The sequence below is a fragment of the Sesamum indicum genome, linkage group LG2 (genome assembly GCF_000512975.1).
Source record: "Sesamum indicum cultivar Zhongzhi No. 13 linkage group LG2, S_indicum_v1.0, whole genome shotgun sequence".
NCBI classification, from domain to species: domain Eukaryota; kingdom Viridiplantae; phylum Streptophyta; class Magnoliopsida; order Lamiales; family Pedaliaceae; genus Sesamum; species Sesamum indicum.
Window position 1 is genome coordinate 4,950,198 of NC_026146.1, and position 18,547 is coordinate 4,968,744.

An 18,547-nucleotide genomic window follows, 5' to 3' on the forward strand; every position below is an offset into this window, starting at 1 on the left:
AAAAAACAAAAAACATATATATCTTTGCTGCTTTGCCTTGAGTTTCAGATTGAAAAAATTCAATGTCCTAAATTCGAGTCACATATTTATTTTATTTTATATAAATTATTTATAATCATATTAATATAATGATTAAATTAAGAGTTACTCGAATTTGTTCTTTGCTGTTCTTAATAGATTGATTGATGTACCGTTTGAATTGATTTAACACTAGAAAAGTATATCACGTCCTTGATGTGTATATTGTATATAGCTCCACTTTTGAGTTATAATATAATTAATTATATTTTTTAATTTGGAATAAAGAAATACACAGAGATGTAAATTACACATTGGAGAAATTGAGAATACTGTACTGTGTCACTCTGTGGTTCATGGTCCCATGTATCACACTCATGTTCACTATATCATCAACAGTATAAGATGCAATTGAATAGTTCTATACATTTTCTTTGATCTGCAGAAAGGATTCTGCAATCCTTGCACAGGTTGCTTGTTCTATATATACAACAACTATACTCGTCTTCATCGGTTCGACTATATCAACTAGGACGGCTGTGTCTGACGAAATCGTGCTCTGGACAAGATCAAAGAGAGGATCTCCAAGCACTTGCTGCTAAACTCCCTGGTAGACCTGATAAAGATGGAAGAAACTTGTATGTTTTCAACTTATAAGTGCAAATTTGCACATTCAAGTCCATCCCCATGAGGGGTTTGTTTATGTATTTCCATGATATCAAATCTTTCAACGCATGTAAAAGTTGACAAGGAAAAGAAGGAGCATGAACTAATAGCGAACCTCAGCTGGTATTGGTTTTTGTAATCAAATATGAATCTGACAGCCTAGAAGACGCAATCAATGACGGTGCATCATACCTTTATTATTGTATCAGCTTGACCAACAAATAGCTTCCCTTGCCAGTACAGGAGAGCTGTTATGGTAGAATTACAAGCAATAGATCCAACACGTATGACTTCCATTCCATCCACATCTTCAGATATTTCCTTCAATATCAGAATCTTAGTTAATAAACCCAAAAAATTGGACTAAACACCTTTTCGTTTGTTTCTTTTAGAAGACATCATCAATCAACGCATACCAGTACATGATACATCAGGAAATTCAACATTTTCATTTAAAGCATATGCCTAAGGATTGAGACTCGACTCTCTAGGCCTGTTAATTGTAGAGTCTTCGGGCTTGACCCAACCTTATTACTTGAGTAAAGTCTCATCCACTGCTATCCGATTGAATTTCTGTTCATTAATTAGGGGCAAAATTGAATTTACCTGCAGGCCAATTGTCCTGTCCCAGCCCCCACTGAATAGCCATTTCTCCTTCGTGCTAACTGAGAAGACAGCACCTTTGTGGGTCTGTGTGGACTTCATGAGGACATCGTTATGCCATATCTGAAGGAACAAATGAGACTGAAATCAGCAATTCTAAATACTATTTCTATTTAAAGCATGGCTTATCAGCTATTAAATTGCACAAGTATGTAAAGCAAAGCGCCTAAAACGTATCCCCTCATTTACAAAGATAAGGCTTGCAATAGGAAAGAATCAACGGTAACAGGCATTGTAAATGAACAAGACCACACACCAAACCTTATCATCATCTCAAACTTCTGAGAAATTATGATGCAAAGAAATAAAATCGAAATATCAGGTAGTCCAATGAAAAAAATGAGGTGAGATATTAAAGGTCCAAACCTTTGTTGTTATAACTTAAAATTTGGGACAACCATGGTTTACCTTTATGCTACCATTCTCATGACCAACAAACAGCAAATGATGCTCCATGGAGAGAGACAAAACAGATCCTACATTTCCAGGTTTGTCCTCCACTAATACTGTTAAAGGACTATGGTCACTGAGAGACCATAAACGCACAGTCCCATCCCAGCTTCCACTATAAAGAACGCCATCACATACTATTAGAGATGATACAACAGACTTATGGCCGCTCATAGCACATGACAAGGTATAATCCTGAACAATTAAAGCAATGATGGATTTCAGTTCATGCACACAACCACTGAGATATAACTAGAGGAAGAGATTAGACCTGCAGTGACCATGCCTTTACTAATTTATCTCCACTGCCAGTATACAGATACCCAGTTCCAGAAATGGCCATTGCATGAATGCCACTATAGCGCCAATCCTTTTTCTCATGCAACTTCCTCACAGGCTCTTCAGAAAAGGGAAAAGTGACTTTCCAAATGCATATAACATTTTCATTATCACCACTAATGCATAGTGGCTGTTCGCCATCCACGAAAACGACAGCCATGATTCTATGCTCGTGACCTTTAAATGAGTGTACATGCGAAAGATCCTGAGATAAATTGGACAAAGAAAATACCTGAGATTATAGCACAAGGATCAAACAGACACATTTTTTAAAAAGTAAGCCCACAGGCAACCAAATTATGATGCACCAGTTAATACGAGAACATTAAATATGATATTTTGAAAGTTTGATGTATTTTAAGGTTAACAATTAATCTGCTACATCATCTGACATCTCCCAGTAAGTTTATTTTCCATGAATATATAGTGTATATAAAGCGACTGCTTCACATGGGTTAGACGTGTTATGCTAGAATCATATTTGATGCATGTGTGGCAAGGATGACCATTTCTCAAGACAATGTGGACAAACCGCACCACACTATCCTAGAGCAACATAAAATGTTGGTACAAAAACAATCATTGCGTTTTAGCTACATGTGATGGCAAGCGTTTCTATTTCTTCCAAACAACAAAGACGATCTATGTCATGCACCCTAGTCTTTAAACTGAGATCTCTGATAGACGAGTAAAGGCTTAAGGAAGTTTGAGTTGAAGGAGATCAGACTTTTTTAAGCTCCAAGAAAAAACAACTATAATACTCTAAGGTTTGCATCCGTACACCGAATTCAATTCTTTCCACCATTCGATCCGCAGCACAACTCAACCAGGCAGAGGTATGTTTACTCCAGACATCTTGTCAGAAACAAGCTTTGCAATTACTTTTATGCTGACTTTTGTTTATCACAATGTCATCTGGGCAGTAAACATATAACATAACCCTTGTAAAAAGCTGAGCATAAGCACATTATACAGCTTACAAACTAATTCGAAGAAGACTTTATTGCAAGCTCTGTACCTGCAGAGACCATACATGGACAATCTTATCATAGGAGGAGCTGAACAGGAAGCCCCCTAACAAAAGAATAAATGAATATTAAAAATCATGCTAACAACGAGCAACAAAAATACTTTTCATTACAGGAGTGAAAGGAGAGAACACACACGCACAGAAAAACAAGAAGAAAAAGAAAAATATAATTGATTAGCAGGCACACTATCATTTATATAAAAATGAAAGAGTTCATCACTCTATTTAGCTTTCTCAAATTTTCCTGCTACAATACAAACTCCAAAGTGTTTATGCTTCTTTAGTGTCATTAGAGGATTGCTGCTGGTTAAGAACTAAGTGATTTTAGGAATTGCTCCTAAAGTGCAACCCAATAGAACTAGTTCACCATATTTACAAAACAGATCTTCCATATATACAAATATGAAATAGAGTTGTCTCTGACCCTTGTGTATCTACTGATTTCTTCTAGTCTATCCAGTGTGAGGTTGAGCATGCCACTAGTTGCAAGGCACATAAGCCATAACCTTGAGTTTACGTATTGGAATCCAGTCTGTGAATCAAATTATATCAAAGGATTTCAAAATCTATTTACTCAAAGTCAAATTACCGTTATGAGTTTTAGAAGGGAGGACACATAATTATTTCAGATAAAATAACCACACATGATTCTTTTTAGCATATATCTGTAACAATCTTGGGGCTGATAGTATCTGATCAAAAGATCAATTTGATGGTAGAAACTGGAGCACCAAGCTACCACAAAATACTAACATGTTAGAAAGAATATCATGCACACTCACATTTGTCCTTGTTGAGTCATATTATAGCTTACTTAAGTCATTCTGCAGAAACTAATGCAACATTTGCGAATAATTACAAACATAAGGCACTCATATGGGATGGCAGGTTATACCTCCAATAGCTAGCCCTGTGATACAATCAAGATGACCTTTCATCTCTGTACATTTAACATGGCCCCTGGACACTCCCTGAACAACATCTTCATTGACCCTCAATTCTACACCAGCTCCATCATTCTTATCTTTTCCTTGTATAACACCCATCAATTCTTTGTCAGCTTCCTCAACCATCTCACAGATCTCTCCTAGTACTACACAGTGGCCTGTTTTTCCGTTCTTTACTTCCTGCTTTAACATGAGTCCTGTGTCAAACTGTGGTTTAATAACCAACTCCCTCAGGCATTTCCATAAGTCGGTTATAACTGGCCGATTTCCAGGGTCAAACCCCAGACATTTGCACAAGATATCCTGTAGAGAAGCATATTCAGAGCCCAGTCTACCCTCCAATACCACTGCAATTTTCTCTGACCAACGCATGCACAAACCAGAATAATCACAGCCTTTTTCATCTTTGATAGCATTAGCAACAAAATGCAAGAAACATTTCATCTCTTCCACGAAAGTGCTCCCAACAATAAGCCAAACCAGTAAACAGGCCAAAGACCAAACATCTGAAGCACATCCAACTTCATATCTGGATTTTCCCCAATCAAACTTAAAGCTCTCCTTGACAAAAAAGTTCAATAACATCTCAGGGCTAATAAACATAAGATATTTGTCCAGTAAAGTATCCTTCAAACTTATTCCCAAATCACAGAGTTCTATTCGCACAGCCATATGCAGTCTCCTACCTGTATTAAAAACATCTCCCAAATCAACATAAACACGGCCAAAATCATTGAAACCAAAACAACTCACTCTCAAGAAACCAATAGCCAGTCCTTCAGAATGCAAACGGCTCAAAATTTCGCATATCTCCATACAGAACATCGCCAAAGCACTCATTTCATCACTACTCAACCTTTCATCTTCATCCTCCTTTTTCTTAAGCACACATTTCAACAAATTAGGCGAAGCAACCTTCTCACAAACCATATAAACACATTTATCATCCTCGTTACACCAAAACCCAAAAACCTTTCCCACATTACTTACTCTAAGAGTTGCATTTAAGATAATTCGCAATTTATTTCTCGCCTCTTCCTCCATCCCATACAAAACGGTCAGAATTCTTGACTCATAGCTAGCCTTAAAAAACTTAGAATCCTCTTCACCCTCCACAAAAGTCCCAACTCTAACAAGACCCACGTGTTCTTTCTCCCTCAAAACACACCCCATCACATAATCACTCTGAAAATACTTGAGAACTTCTCCACAAACTACTCCACCATCACTCTCCGAACCCACTTTCTCAATCGAAATACAATCTCTCGGGAGAACCCATTTCTTCCATTTACAATAGAACTCATATGACCACGACTTTAGAGCCGAAGGAAACAACACTGACTGGTCTATCCCATTTGCCTGCGGCGATGATGGTGAAATAACTTTCTTGTTCCCTGGTGAGTGGCGGTGTTGAAGGACAGATGACAAGTGAAGGAGGTCGAGGTTCTTGGGAAGGGAAGCAAGAGAGTTTGGAAATTTCACGAGGAGAGTGCAGACGGTGCAGCGGATAGTGTTGGGAAATGGGTTAGGGAGCTGCTTCAGACAGGCCTCGCAGGTGGTATGGCCGCAGGTAAGGACGCGAGGGATGGCGGATACGGCGTCATACGGCTGCAGACACACCGGGCACTCCGGCAGCTCCGCCTCGTCCATGGCGGGGTGTTGGCTGCGGATTAGTATTGACTTGCAATTCTGGATTTTGATCAGTCGTCTGTTTATATGCTAGTTAAGGAGAAAGAGTGAGCAGTTTGCAGTGGGTGGGCACTTACTTGGCAAGACATTTTGATCATTTTATTCTCCAATTAATGCATTTTAACAATTTATTTCAAGCAATAACATCAAATAATTAGATGATGAACATACAACTTCTACCTTTTTTTTTTTAAAGAAAAAAAGCACAATATCTATATATATTTTAAAATAAAATAATAATATATAGTTATTTGAAAATATATATATATATATATAAACATCACAAAGATATAAAGTGTAAACGGGTCGGGTCATCCCGGACCTGTTCATGAGCTGGATTATGTACTGAAGTCATATCCGTTTTTAAAGTGTGCCGCATTGTTTCATTGAAGCCCAATTTTATAGCCCAAGCCCTATATTTTTAGCTGAATGGGTAAACGGGGCGGGCGGGCACGGATCGTGTAAATCTTGATTACTTTTACAGTTTAATGAGCAAGGTCCAGGGTTCTGACGGTCTCTGCTGTATATCGTCGGATTTAGCCAAAATTTGATTGGGTACTGAATCAGGCTACGGTTGGGTGAGTCCCATTCTTTTGCGGTATATGCGTTTGTGCAATTTTTTTTCGGATTTTTTTAATTTGATAAATGACAATCTGAATTAGGACGCTTTCTTGTCCGATTTCGAGTAGTTTCTGGGTTTATTTTCGATTCAATCGACTCATTGGCTTGAGATTTATGTCGCCCAAGTTCCAGTGGCAGCTGCTTTTCTAGATTATTGTGAGTTCTTGTTGTTTGTGGCAAAGGGTTCAATAGTTCAAAAGTTTACTGCTTTGTACATCTAAATTACGTGGAAAGAAAAATGATGTAGCAAAACAATTGGAGAGATCTTGATCGCTTGTCAATGGGGTTTGTTATGGTAACAATTTGTGTTTCGTAATGTGAAGATTGAGCAATTTTTAGATTGTAGATCAGCGAAATCGCGGGGTTAGTTTGATGAGCCAGCTTGACGGCAAAATCGAGCATAGGTCGAATATGAAAGATGGATAAATTGGAGTGCTGTAGCACAAAAATGGTTTCATGTATCTAGAATTCAGATCAGTACTTGGACCACAATCGAAAGTCTTCAGTCTTGGAAATAGCCTTAGTATTTGGCTTATGAATGTGAAGCTTCCAGTACTGGAACAACGGACTGAATGATTATTTGTAGGACTCGGACTCAAACTAGACACAAGGGTATCAGGGGGAGTAGTTGCTTAGGATACTTGCAGGTTTAACTTTATTGACTGCAGATTTATTCAAATCCCCACAACTTTTTTATGGTACCTGCAAGTAGACACATTTCTTGTAGCATGGAATTAGGTGTTGGTTACACAGAAAACCAGAGGCCAGTCTTGAACACAAACTTTTAGTCCAAGACTTGTGCTGGAATGGTGGGTATGAAACTTCTCATGAGATATTTGGGTCCCACCTTGAAGGCTAAGTTACATTTTAATTTTGATCATTAATGAGAAATTTGAACAATTGAGTTCCATATACCCATTTATTTTAATTCTTTTTATTAAATGGGCTTTTATGTTTTTGTGTCCTTCATAACAGTAACATGGCTGGAGCTGGGAGTTCTATGCTGTATTCTTTTCTTTTGTTTGTTGTCACGCTTTCTCTACAAGAAATGTATAGAGCGAAGTTGGCATCTTCAGAGTTACTCACTATTCTTGGGGGGTTCACCAGCTCTCTCATATTCCTTTTGCTGCTGACGGTAAGTGACACTGTCGTTTTGACAGTCCGTCATACATGGGGTCATTGTACTCATGTTTAAGCAATCTGGCTGTGTCCGCTAAATGATTGGCGGCAGCTGGTTGCATTTCTAATAGATATTGTATACTCTCCTTTTCTCTCTGTGCCTCACTCCCCATCCATTAAATGCATGCATGATTGCTCTGTATCTTGGAAACATGAGTCCTAGACTTTAAAATAAGGCCTCTTTATCTCACCAAGACTTCTTATATGCATATGCACTTCCCTATTTAGCTTCTTCTCAGTAATCTGCAACATAAATTATCATAATTTAATTTTGAAATTTTAGTAGATGTAAATGTTGCTTGTTATGAATGTTTCACCAAGCCCAACTGCAGCCTTTTTAAATACATTGTTATATATATTTTTGACAATCAACCTGCTACTGTACCTAGATCATTACAAGGGTTCTTTACAACTTTAGTTCAATTTATCATTTTTCCATGCAGAAACTTTATGAGGAATGTCATTGGAAAACTTAAGGTTATTTGAGCTTCGTTATTTTCTCTTGCCACTCACTATTTTGTTCCCTAGTCATGTTCGTTAGCAAGCAGCAACATCACAACCTGATCTGTCCAGCATGCTTTACTTAAGCAACTGTTACATGTATGATATGATTTTGTTATATGCCTCTGACTTCGATGTTTCTTTCTAGTTCATTGGAAATTATCAGGAAACATGTGGTATCAGGACTGGATGGGGTACCGGTAAGCACAAGATTTTCTTTGGATAATTTCTTTGCTATATTTACGTACCCTATAGCTGGAAAGAATGTCAATATTCAGATTTTTTGCCTTCCCTTTCTGGTTTAAGCACTAATTCATTTTATCTAAACCAACACCTAGTACATGCCGCTCATGTGCTTTACAAATATTAGCTGTTAATTTCGTGCAAATGTCATCATTTGAATAGTCTCCTGTATCCTCCTGCAATGCTTGTTATAATTGCTGTCATGAGTTTTCATGTGAAGCTTCTGATCTAAAATTTGGTGATCAGTATTTTAAAGGTATTGTAGACATGCTAAATATTTTCGTCATTTGCACCTGGAAACATGTTCTCTATATTAATCACAGCCACTTGAAATTAATTTTTGCATTATTTATTTTATTCCTAGGGTATATAGATAATTTATTTGGTCTTATTGGAATTTGTATCATGGGCTAACGCTCAGATTGGTGTTTGCCCCTGTCCAACTTTTGCTTGGTGGGAGCTGTAGATGGAATTATTTCAAGAGGATAGGGATTGGGGAGGGTTATGATTACTCTCCCAGTGTGAAAATCAGTGTGACATGATTCAGAATCGCATCTAGGAAAGTGACATTTTAATGACATGCAGAAGTTCTATCCATTAAGATCTCCATAGATCACATGTGCAGTGATCTCCTGAATATAGCATGTACATGCTGCATAATTCTCTGATTGATAGAAAGATGATGACATGGTGATTTGTGTAACTTACTAGTCTTCAACTTTGTTGGTTCAGTTATATTTGCTGAGGCAGTGGCACTGATAGCTGCTAGCACTGTTCACCGAGTTTGTATTACAACCTGGTAATTTATCATCCTTTTAGCCACTTGGTCATCACATTTTCACTTTAGGACTGGCATAAGACTGAAAATTTAAAAGCTAAACCTGTTAAATTAATTGTGAACTTCTTGCAACTCTGATCAAGTGTTTTCGACATGCAGCTTTCTGTTTTCTGCTGGATTATTATATGAGGTCAACCAACTTTCAGGGATGATGCTGTCCAAAAGTGAACCAAAGGCTAAAAGGTTTTGAGTGGAAGATGCTTCAGTAGAGCATCTCGTTTTTAATATCACCTTTCCCCCTGTTTTTTTAACATCTTTAGGTGGTTCTGAACAAGGCCTATATTGGTTAGCCGTGTACACTGAGATGATCGAGTATGAATTTTCAAGTACTGAATCTTTGTGCCTAGAGCTACCCAATGATCACTTGATGATCACTTTTTGTGGTTACTAGGACTCAAGAATCCTCATCAACACAAACAGTACCTCATTCATTGTATTAGTGAAATGAATCTGATTAGTTGGACAAACTTCGTTATCATGTTAAAAGCGGCAAACTGTAATAATCTTGCTTATTTTTTATACATGCATAAACTATCTGGATAATGGGTGAAAGAAATTCTTTTCTGGATCTAATTTTCATGAACTAATGCTGAACATAGCTATTGATCCCTCGCTTGTGGATGAACTATACTTGAAAGGCATTTGCAGCATTTCACGAGTGAGAGGCAATGGCCGCTCAGGCAGTCGTGGGATGTCAATGTCTCCTTCAAGCATCTTCAGTGCATCAGCAATGGTAGGTCTAAGTGCCACCATCACATGTGCGCAGAGCAACCCAACATGCGCAAATCTCTCCATAACACCCTTTGGGCCTTCGTTTCTTATCGACTCGTGAAAAATCTCTTCAACTCTTCCAGATTTCACAAGCGCCCAAGCCCAATCAGTGATCAAAATCTTTGAAGTTGCTGATGCATCAAGAGCCCTCCTGCTGCTCATAATCTCAAGAATCACAATGCCAAAGCTGTAAACATCACTCTTATCTGTCAATTGTCCATAAAGTGCATACTCTGGCGCAAGGTATCCATGCGTGCCAGCAACTCTCGTGGTGAGGTGGGATTGGCTTTCTGCGCTTTGCTTAGCCAATCCAAAATCAGCCACTTTAGCCTTCATGTCTGAATCCAGAAGAATGTTTGTAGCTTTTATATCGCGATGATAAATTGCAGGCTTGATTCCATAATGCAAGTAAGCAAGTCCTTTTGCGATGTCAAGAATTATGTTCTTGCGCTGAGGCCAAGATAGATTCTGCTTCTTGTCGTTAACGAAAAGGTGGTTTTCCAGGCTCCCGTTTGACATGAAATCATAAACGAGATACCTCTTCTTACCCTTAAATCTCTCACTTGTAACGCAGAATCCCCTGAGAGCAAGAAGATTTCTGTGCCTGATCTTGCTGATGATCTCTGCCTCATTGGTGAATTCGTCGTCCCCTTTGGATTCCAAATCAAGAATTTGCTTGACAGCAACTTCAGTGCCATCTGAAAGAGTCCCTTTATAAACAACTCCATATCCACCCTTTCCTATCATATTCTTCTGCAAGAATCCATTAGTAGCTTGTTCTAACTCTGCTACATGAAACCATTTGGCACCTGAGTTAGGCAGCACCCTAGACTTCATAGAATGCACATAGGATTCATGCATCAGATCCTGTTTTTTCTTCTTGTCCCACTTTCTGTAAACCAGGAACAATATAACTGCAAAACATGTCCCAATAAAGCCTCCCATCACCCCGAAGAGCAATTTTCTTTTCGTATTATTCGATCCTTTACCATTTGCAGAGCTAGATAAGGGCAGGCCTAATATGCAAGAAGCTGTTCTGACATCCTCAGGTCCATAATCATTGACAATAGCAGCAGCATAAAGTATGGCAAAGAAGAAACATTTTGTGGAGTTAGGATGTAAAGAAACAAGATAAGAGTTCACCTTCAACCCTGCATCCACGCACAAACTGCATCGTGTTAAGCCCGTTAAGTCTCCATTACAGGAGGATTCTAGTGGGGCGTACGTGTAAACTCTTTGAGTCCAATCGTTTACTGTTACAATTCCGGCACAGCTGGTGGATGGTCTATTGACGAATTCAGTTGTGTCATTGAAGCAAGCAGGGAACAAGGAACCGGGTATCGACATTGAAAAGAGCTTTTCTTGGAAGTTTGCCATGCAAGAAGATGAAGTGTTTGCATCAGGGAGATAAAACAAGGAGGAATCTTTGAGGTACTGGGCAAGGCCCATACCGAAAACGCTGCGAAGAGTTTGGCAGCAGGCTGATTGAACTGGTTCTCTGCACAGGGAAGTGTCCCATGGGAAGGTTTCAACATAGTCAAAATTGATGGGGCATAAAGAATCAGCCGCCCGATTAGTGCAAAAATGAGTGAAGAAGAAGATGATCGGGAAGAGAACATGGGATTTGTTCATCTTCTGTGCTAATCAAGAAGTTGTCCAAAACAGAGCATTTTGCATAAAAATCAGGTGTGAGGTTGATAAATGAAGTTTTGGGATCGGAGAGAGGTCAGAAAGCATCAAATCAATCTTGGCTGCTGCGGTCAAATTGCACGTTTGGGAATGGAGAGGTTAATTATGATATGATTTTGTTGGAGGCTGCTGCTGGTCAAAGTTCACCGGCACGAAAGTTCTGTGCTTTAACAAACTAAACAGTGATTAAACAAGAACGACTCGCGGTCTTTGTTTTACATTTTTGTAGCATACAATAGACATAAAAAAGAAATTCTTTGATTATGGCCTCCGAGTTTCTCATAGATCAATATTGTTGCAAAACTTGAGTAGTTTAAATGAATCGTATTATTAAGAAGACAAGAATTGATTTTGTTGATATTTCCTGAACCCTGTGTTGAGTGGAGCATCATTCTTTTGTCGAATTGAAATTTAATAAAAAACCCCTCAAAAGATTTTTGGTGATTCTTGATCTATGAATTCACCGTTCTTCATTAACTTTTAGCTGATTTTCGAAGGTATTGTTGAAAATAATGGATGAAACTTGAAGTTTTGGTGGACAGCATTGGGTTCAAAGCCCATGCAAAATCAGCTCATATTACCCCATTAAAGCCCAAAGCCAATCACCTCTTCCTGACCCGTCGACGAGCTGATGGGCCTTCTAGATCCAATTTTCCCATAAATAAAACTCGGCAATTTCAAAATTTCTTCAATCATGATGATACTTTTGGGGAATTGATTTGCAATCCGTGCTCAATAGCTCAATTCATCGGAGGAAAAGTAGTAATATTCAAATTCAAGGAATTCCGTATGCTGCAATAGTTATGATGATTTGTGGGAATCACAATTTCTCAAAGAAATTTGGGTGAATGCTGGTGGGACGCAGGAGAATGAGGGGTTCCGATTTTGGGATTCATAGGGAGTTAGCCCTTCAAATAGAGTGTATGTGTTGTAAGTGCTTGGATTTTGTGAACATCTATCTAATATATGATGCAGCTCTTTAGCAGTTTTCTTCTGTTTTCAATTTGCTGAAGAAGTATAATATGGGTTTATGTTGAGATTGGGGTGAATTGTTATCTTGATTCTTGTTTATACTGAGTATATATTTGAAGTCTCACGAAATTATCAAGGCATGATGACAGTTTCCCAAGGCTTCTTAGCTACAAATAAACTAACATGCTTGCTCCGGAACTGTTTTGACGAATATAATATTTCATTATCAGATATTCACATGTCAATTTAACCTTAAGAGTGCATGAAACTAAAGTCTTCCCATAAACATTTGGAAAAATGAAGAGAAAACCTCTACTCTGAGTGACTGACTGACCTCCCGAGGCAATTCTGCTCCGGAGGATGAAGCTTTTTATCAGTTTTTGAATCATTCTGCATCTCAGTTTTTGGTTCATTTGCCCGTCCCTCAGGACAACATAATCTGGAACGTGCCGCATGAATGATTACTTTGATCCAATAAAAAATGTTCACAAAAGACTACCTTAGACAAGTTGAGCAGAAAGGAGCTACTCTCTGACAAAAACATGTTGCTGAGGAGGTTCTTGATCTTCCTGAGGCACTCCTTACCAGTTGTTATAATCCAAAGTGGTTGAAACTTGGCATTATCGTATGCAAGACTATGCTGCTAATGAATCAGGTTCAAATTACATTTGTAAGAATTTTTCCACTTTAACTTTTACATTTTCACATGTTATACCTCAACTAACTCATGGGGAGCTGGATTAGATGCCGATTTCTTGATTGTTGAGCAAACAAGTGGGATTCCTTGTGTCTAGATACAGAGATAACTGACTACTTGTGTGAATACAAGTTATTATGTGGGGAATATTAAGGTTTTCGTGTAATTATTTAATACATGTACATCTATTTCATCGTTTTTTTGTACTGCTATAGACTATAGTTGTTAGAGTGTTACAAGATTATAAGCCGAGTTTCCTGCAGAGGAGGCATCTGGATACATTTTAGTTTTTCTCAATTCTTGTTGATATATTAGTAAAACATTGATTACAATGAACTTGGTTATTAGTAGATGACATGTCTTGATAATTTCTTATGCACATGGCGATAGGAAAATCAAAATTGTAACTTGTGATTCCGAGAATGTTGGGGGTCCCATTACCAAAATAATTAACTGAAAAATAAGAATGCAGACCAGGTACAGCCTATTTCTTTTATTTTAATAATTTTTCTTTTACAAAATAAAAACCAAAATGGCAATAATTGAAAGATGATAATTCAGTCTCACACCCACCCACTTACTGATCTGAAATTCCCATAACAGAAAAGAGCAAAAGATTTCATACAAACTACTTTTACTGCAATTTTTGGTCATATAGTATGATCCTTTCAACATACAATGTGGTAGAGATGAGCATTACTAACTTTACAGCCAAATGGATGCCTTTTTCTTTTTTCTGTACATAATTTAGGTGATATCCACAAGAAAAAGAAGAAAATGGGAAACACATTTCTTTGTAGGAATAAAAATTAGTATAAATTTAGGATATAGTATTGAGTGAATTATTGGGTTTTAGTATCTTATCTATTTCATGAGTCTCAACACTATCTCAAACTTTATACCACTTTGTGACTGACTATGTTTGTCCCATATGTTTTTGAGGTTGTACTTGTCCTCCATCCATCCTCGTAGTGGTGGTAGGAGCAAGAGCATAAGGGCATCCACACCCTACTGTTTGATTTTATGCACATGGATGGTCCATAAAATGCCAAACTCCAAAGTCTTCTACTGTCTTTGGTTCAATAAAGTTAGCATCCTTTCAAAAGGTTCAACCTTGTTGTGATATGGCCCTTGTCAGTTCCATCACCATCACCTTCCCCCACTCCCCTCTTGGCCACTCTACATGCCATCAGGTCCAATAGAATCTTTGCACTGTAAACCATTAGATTGTATGCAAGTCTGTAGTCTCACTGCATACCTTCCGTGATCCAATAGTTTTGAATGGAATGACTCTATGAGAATCGATCCGTTCAAAAATTACAACACCCTATCATTGTTGAGTTGTAAAGAGGTGGTGGTTTTCATTATCTACCCTTTCTAACCCCACTGATCTTGGATGGACCGTTGAGTGGTCTCGCTCCGGTCCATCCAATAAGCACACACCATCTTGTCAGGAACCGTAAATAAATTGATCTAGCAGAAATATGCAACTCATCTACATTAACCGATTACTAAAAAGAAAAAAAGAAACCATATTATATAACTAGTGTGAGGTGACCATGTGTGGAACTACTCACAGTACAATTTGGATATAGTTTGAAGATTTTGTGATTGCTAGTATGAAGTAACCCCACAACCTCTAGTGTGTTTGGACAGTTGTGAATGGTGTACCTAGACATTGTTCAATTATTGCAACCAAGTAGATGTTACTCAAATATCTCTTGTAAATGTGTCCAATCATTGTCAAACCAGACGAGTTTTATGGGTTGTCTGCTCCACACAACTTAATGTTATAGTGTATATAATTGATTCCCGTGTGCAGTTGTTTATTGCTTAATGAATGCATTGATTGATTAATCACGGGGGACTAAAAGACAATGGAAAGAAAAATGATCTCAAGACAAGGGAATAAACTAATATTTAGCATGTGATTAGGGAATGGAAAGGACAATATATAAGACAGGTCCTTGAGGACTTCAATTGAGTTTTCTACTATTTCAACTGAGAAATAGATGAAGTTTACATTGGAAAATATGGGGATTCTTGAATTCCACATAAATACATGCATCAACCCTGTTTCCCTCTTGTGATACAGTGAAATCCACAACCCTTTTAGGCTTGTTATGAACATGAAGTAAAATTTGTAAAATTCCTAAATGTTTTTTGTTTTTCTTCTCTTTCTCTTCTTGAAAAAGCATTGGTAATAATACAAAAACAAATGATCAGTAACTGGTCTTGAAGGGCTTGTAAACCTTGAGGTCAGAAACAACTCCAGCAAAGGAACCAACAAGAGCAGCAACAGATATAACAAGACAAGCCATACTCAGAATTTGGAGGCACATCCATCTTGCACTCCATTTGGGGATTCTCTTCTGCGCAATGTACATTTCCACAGGGAAATAGACTGTCAGAGGCCAAAACCCGAGAGCGCCAAGAATCCCAACCACATCATTAAAAAACGGCATGAGCATTGAAATTATGGTTGTAATGATCACAAAGATGGTTCTCCAAATAAGTCGGAAAAGGTTGAGCTTGTAAGGCTTGATGCCGGGGATAGGGATAGTGATCTCTGCAGTGATGAATTTGCTGTCAGGGTACCATTCTAATGCAGTCTTTTCGATGAAGGCGAAAAGGGGTTGGCAGTAAACTTGGTAAGCACCGATAAGGTGGACAACAATGGCAACGTTGGCAATGTCAAGAAGCCAGTAAGGGTTGTAAAAGCCGAAACCGGTGAGAAGGTTTCCAGGGGATAAGTCTCCAAATGCTGCATAGCCAAAGCAGCCACATAGCATGTAGAAAACTGTTGTTACTGCTACACTTAGAAGAGTGGCCTTTTTCATCGTCTTGTATTCTGATGGGGGAGATTTAATTGTATCCTGTCATTGAAAAGAATCATGTTAAATGACAATCAGTTTATGTGAATTCAACTGTGACTATATTATGTGCCAAAAAAAGCGAAAATAAAGCACAACTATACCTGAATTTCAATGAGAATGAGGGAGTAGGAATAGGCAAAAGCTATGGCTCCAAGAGCTTGGAAGCTTCTCCATATCTTTTGTGTTTCAGTGACTGTGCCAATGCTTATTCCAGTCAGACTTCCCCTGATTTTACCATTTTCTGTAAACAGCAAAAAGTGTCATAAAAATACTTAAGGAATCAAGAAACTTGGCCTCTTCATTAACACAACTTAAAGTTGAAATATAGAAGAAGCGCTTCCTTCTCTACCTGCAACTTTTGCTACACCAAGACCCAAACCAATGGTGGAATACGTAAACGACATGATCGCAGCGACAATCGAAAGCCACCATATCTGATCAAAATCTGGGATTTGGGAGAAAATTATTTCTATAACACCAAATGCAATCATGTAAGGATTGCTTGAAACTCTGCAAGGGCTACTATCTCCTTTCGAGTGGAAGCAATTAGACCTCTCAATCGCCCTGTTCCATATATATATATATATCAGTACACTAAAACATTTCCAACCAGAGATTAACATCAAGAAACTGATGAACTCCATACTCACATCATGCTTATAGATGAAGCAATGGTGTAACCAATAGCAACTCCAAAAAGATTCACATACTGAATTGCCCCACAAAGTTTAACCTTGAACCCACCTGAAGAAATTCAAGAAAATCACAAGTTCCAAACTGATGTTCACCACTTTGCTCAAAAAAGAAAAACACAAAAGACCATGAAACTTAAAGAAAACATCAAGGAAATCTACCCAAGTTGGCTCTAACAGCATCCATGTATGTGTAGTTTCTCTTGCCGGTATCAGGATCACCGGACCGGTAACATGTGGACAGAAGAGCAGAGGTGTAGTATGTCACAAATGAGAACAAGAACATCACAGTTGGTCCAGCAATCCATCCCAACTGAGCCACAGCCCAAGCCAAGGACAGAACTCCAGACCCAATCACAGCTGTTATGATATGAGCACTTGCAGTCCATACAGTTCCTGTGTATCAAGAAAACGTACACACACCACACTTGAGACACAAACAAAACTACACCAAGAAACTGAAAATTTAGAACATAAGTGTAAGAGAAGAAGAGAAATACCAGTTCTCTTGAGCCGTCCATCATCATCATAACACTTGGATCCACCCTGATTCGGCACGTTGATGGAGACATCAAAAACTTGGTGTTGGTACTGCCTTGATCCTGTACTCTCACTCATCTTGATTTTTTTTTCCCAATAAAAAAGAATTCCAAAATAAAATCAGAAACTGATATATATATATATATGACAGCTATAAGAGCTGCTTAATTCTGATGAATCAGTGCAGAAATTTAGTGCATGGAAGGGGACTCCCACTCCCAACTGTTTTCTTGCCAGTACACTTTAAACTAGTTGCAGAAACACATGCAAGCAAATTTTAGGACACACTTTTCAAGATTTCTCTTCCTGCAAGAACCCAAATGGATTTTCTATTTCTATGTGTCAGTTAATATTTTATACACTCAAGACTGAAGTAGGACTGCTATAGCTGGTAGTAGTAGTAGTAGGGGTATATATAGGAAGAGAAATAGCTTACAAGTTTTGCGCAAGTCGGCATACAAAATGACACAAAGAGAGACGCGTTTTGTCAAACATTTAAAATCGTGTGACGCCCCCCCACCTAAAAGCCTCCTAAAAGGCATAGCTATTGCAGGTATATTATTGACTTCAATTTGATAAGCAACAGAACCCACCCCACCCCCCAAAAGCGGCCTGCGGTTACATGAAACGTAGCCTTGGCAATTCTAATACGTGGCAAATTCACATAAATTCTTGAAACTTAAGAGCAAAGTAAAAATTCCTCAGAGATGAAATTAAGGTAAAAAGACAGCATGTGTAGATATGGTTGGTTTGGAAGGTGCATGAAATGGGCCCTCATAAATACTACACAAACAGATGAATTTCTACTTCTTCATGGGATTGATGTCACTAACATGAACATCTCTCATGTCTTAATTCCTACTTTCAGTTAACATAAGCCATGTGTTTTCCACACTTACATAACACAACCGTAAGAAGAATGCTTAAGAAACTGAAACTGAAAATAGGACAAAATGACATCTTCAAGGGTTCTTACTGTCATTGTGCTGTAGTAGCAGCAGCACTACTTGTGATGATCAAGAATGAAATCAACCCTAATCAAGAAGAAGCAATCAAAGATGAAGAAACGGGGTTTTGAGTAGTATGTATTGTGTGAGTAGTGTTTGATCAAACTGGCAAGCAATAT

At 38.2% G+C, this 18,547-nt stretch overlaps 4 protein-coding genes across 6 annotated transcripts; 1 reads left to right on the forward strand and 3 right to left on the reverse strand.

The window, feature by feature from the left end:
• LOC105180295 lies at positions 338 to 5,889 on the reverse strand. Its single transcript, XM_011103968.2, has 7 exons — positions 4,062 to 5,889; positions 3,155 to 3,210; positions 2,069 to 2,341; positions 1,756 to 1,992; positions 1,291 to 1,410; positions 877 to 1,005; positions 338 to 634 (listed from the first exon to the last, which is right to left on the reverse strand). Exons 1-7 carry the CDS (start codon positions 5,761 to 5,763, stop codon positions 617 to 619), a joined length of 2,535 nt encoding a protein of 844 aa, XP_011102270.1. The 5' UTR covers positions 5,764 to 5,889; the 3' UTR covers positions 338 to 616.
• Positions 6,224 to 9,651, forward strand: LOC105180306 (protein KRTCAP2 homolog). Of its 2 annotated transcripts, none has more exons than XM_011103977.2 (5): positions 6,224 to 6,380; positions 7,399 to 7,558; positions 8,252 to 8,303; positions 9,079 to 9,145; positions 9,284 to 9,651. In XM_011103977.2, the coding sequence occupies exons 2-5, from the start codon at positions 7,403 to 7,405 to the stop codon at positions 9,372 to 9,374; spliced, it is 366 nt and encodes a 121-aa protein (XP_011102279.1). In that variant the 5' UTR covers positions 6,224 to 6,380; positions 7,399 to 7,402; the 3' UTR covers positions 9,375 to 9,651. The 2 variants fall into 2 exon arrangements, with proteins under 2 accessions (XP_011102279.1, XP_011102283.1); XM_011103981.2 differs by lacking the exon at positions 6,224 to 6,380 and adding an exon at positions 6,429 to 6,579.
• LOC105180324 (probable receptor-like protein kinase At1g11050) lies at positions 9,594 to 11,790 on the reverse strand. Its single transcript, XM_011103991.2, has one exon. The coding sequence runs from the start codon at positions 11,585 to 11,587 to the stop codon at positions 9,761 to 9,763; it is 1,827 nt and encodes a 608-aa protein (XP_011102293.1). The 5' UTR covers positions 11,588 to 11,790; the 3' UTR covers positions 9,594 to 9,760.
• On the reverse strand, positions 15,245 to 18,547 carry LOC105180331 (amino acid permease 3). Of its 2 annotated transcripts, none has more exons than XM_011104000.2 (7): positions 18,398 to 18,547; positions 17,382 to 17,499; positions 17,044 to 17,277; positions 16,840 to 16,933; positions 16,539 to 16,753; positions 16,291 to 16,430; positions 15,245 to 16,189 (listed from the first exon to the last, which is right to left on the reverse strand). In XM_011104000.2, the coding sequence occupies exons 1-7, from the start codon at positions 18,401 to 18,403 to the stop codon at positions 15,536 to 15,538; spliced, it is 1,461 nt and encodes a 486-aa protein (XP_011102302.1). In that variant the 5' UTR covers positions 18,404 to 18,547; the 3' UTR covers positions 15,245 to 15,535. The 2 variants fall into 2 exon arrangements, with proteins under 2 accessions (XP_011102302.1, XP_011102300.1); XM_011103998.2 differs by lacking the exon at positions 18,398 to 18,547 and adding an exon at positions 17,858 to 17,893.

Bases quoted from the DNA above. Each gene is read 5' to 3' on its own strand.
- LOC105180295 (XM_011103968.2), bottom strand. From the start codon at position 5,763: ATGGACGAGGCGGAGCTGCCGGAGTGCCCGGTGTGTCTGCAGCCGTAT. The intron at 1,993-2,068 runs GTCTAATCTCTT...TTAATTGTTCAG, and splicing joins TAAAGGCATGGTCACTGCAG to GATTATACCTTGTCATGTGC. The intron at 1,411-1,755 runs GTAAACCATGGT...TTGTTCCTTCAG, and splicing joins ATGAGAATGGTAGCATAAAG to ATATGGCATAACGATGTCCT.
- LOC105180331 (XM_011103998.2), bottom strand. From the start codon at position 17,878: ATGCCGACTTGCGCAAAACTT. The intron at 16,431-16,538 runs GTAGAGAAGGAA...TGCTGTTTACAG, and splicing joins TGGTGTAGCAAAAGTTGCAG to AAAATGGTAAAATCAGGGGA. The intron at 16,190-16,290 runs GTATAGTTGTGC...TTTCAATGACAG, and splicing joins TCATTCTCATTGAAATTCAG to GATACAATTAAATCTCCCCC.
- LOC105180306 (XM_011103977.2), top strand. From the start codon at position 7,403: ATGGCTGGAGCTGGGAGTTCTATGCTGTATTCTTTTCTTTTGTTTGTT. The intron at 7,559-8,251 runs GTAAGTGACACT...GTTTCTTTCTAG, and splicing joins TATTCCTTTTGCTGCTGACG to TTCATTGGAAATTATCAGGA. The intron at 9,146-9,283 runs GTAATTTATCAT...TTCGACATGCAG, and splicing joins CGAGTTTGTATTACAACCTG to CTTTCTGTTTTCTGCTGGAT.
- LOC105180324 (XM_011103991.2), bottom strand. From the start codon at position 11,587: ATGAACAAATCCCATGTTCTCTTCCCGATCATCTTCTTCTTCACTCAT.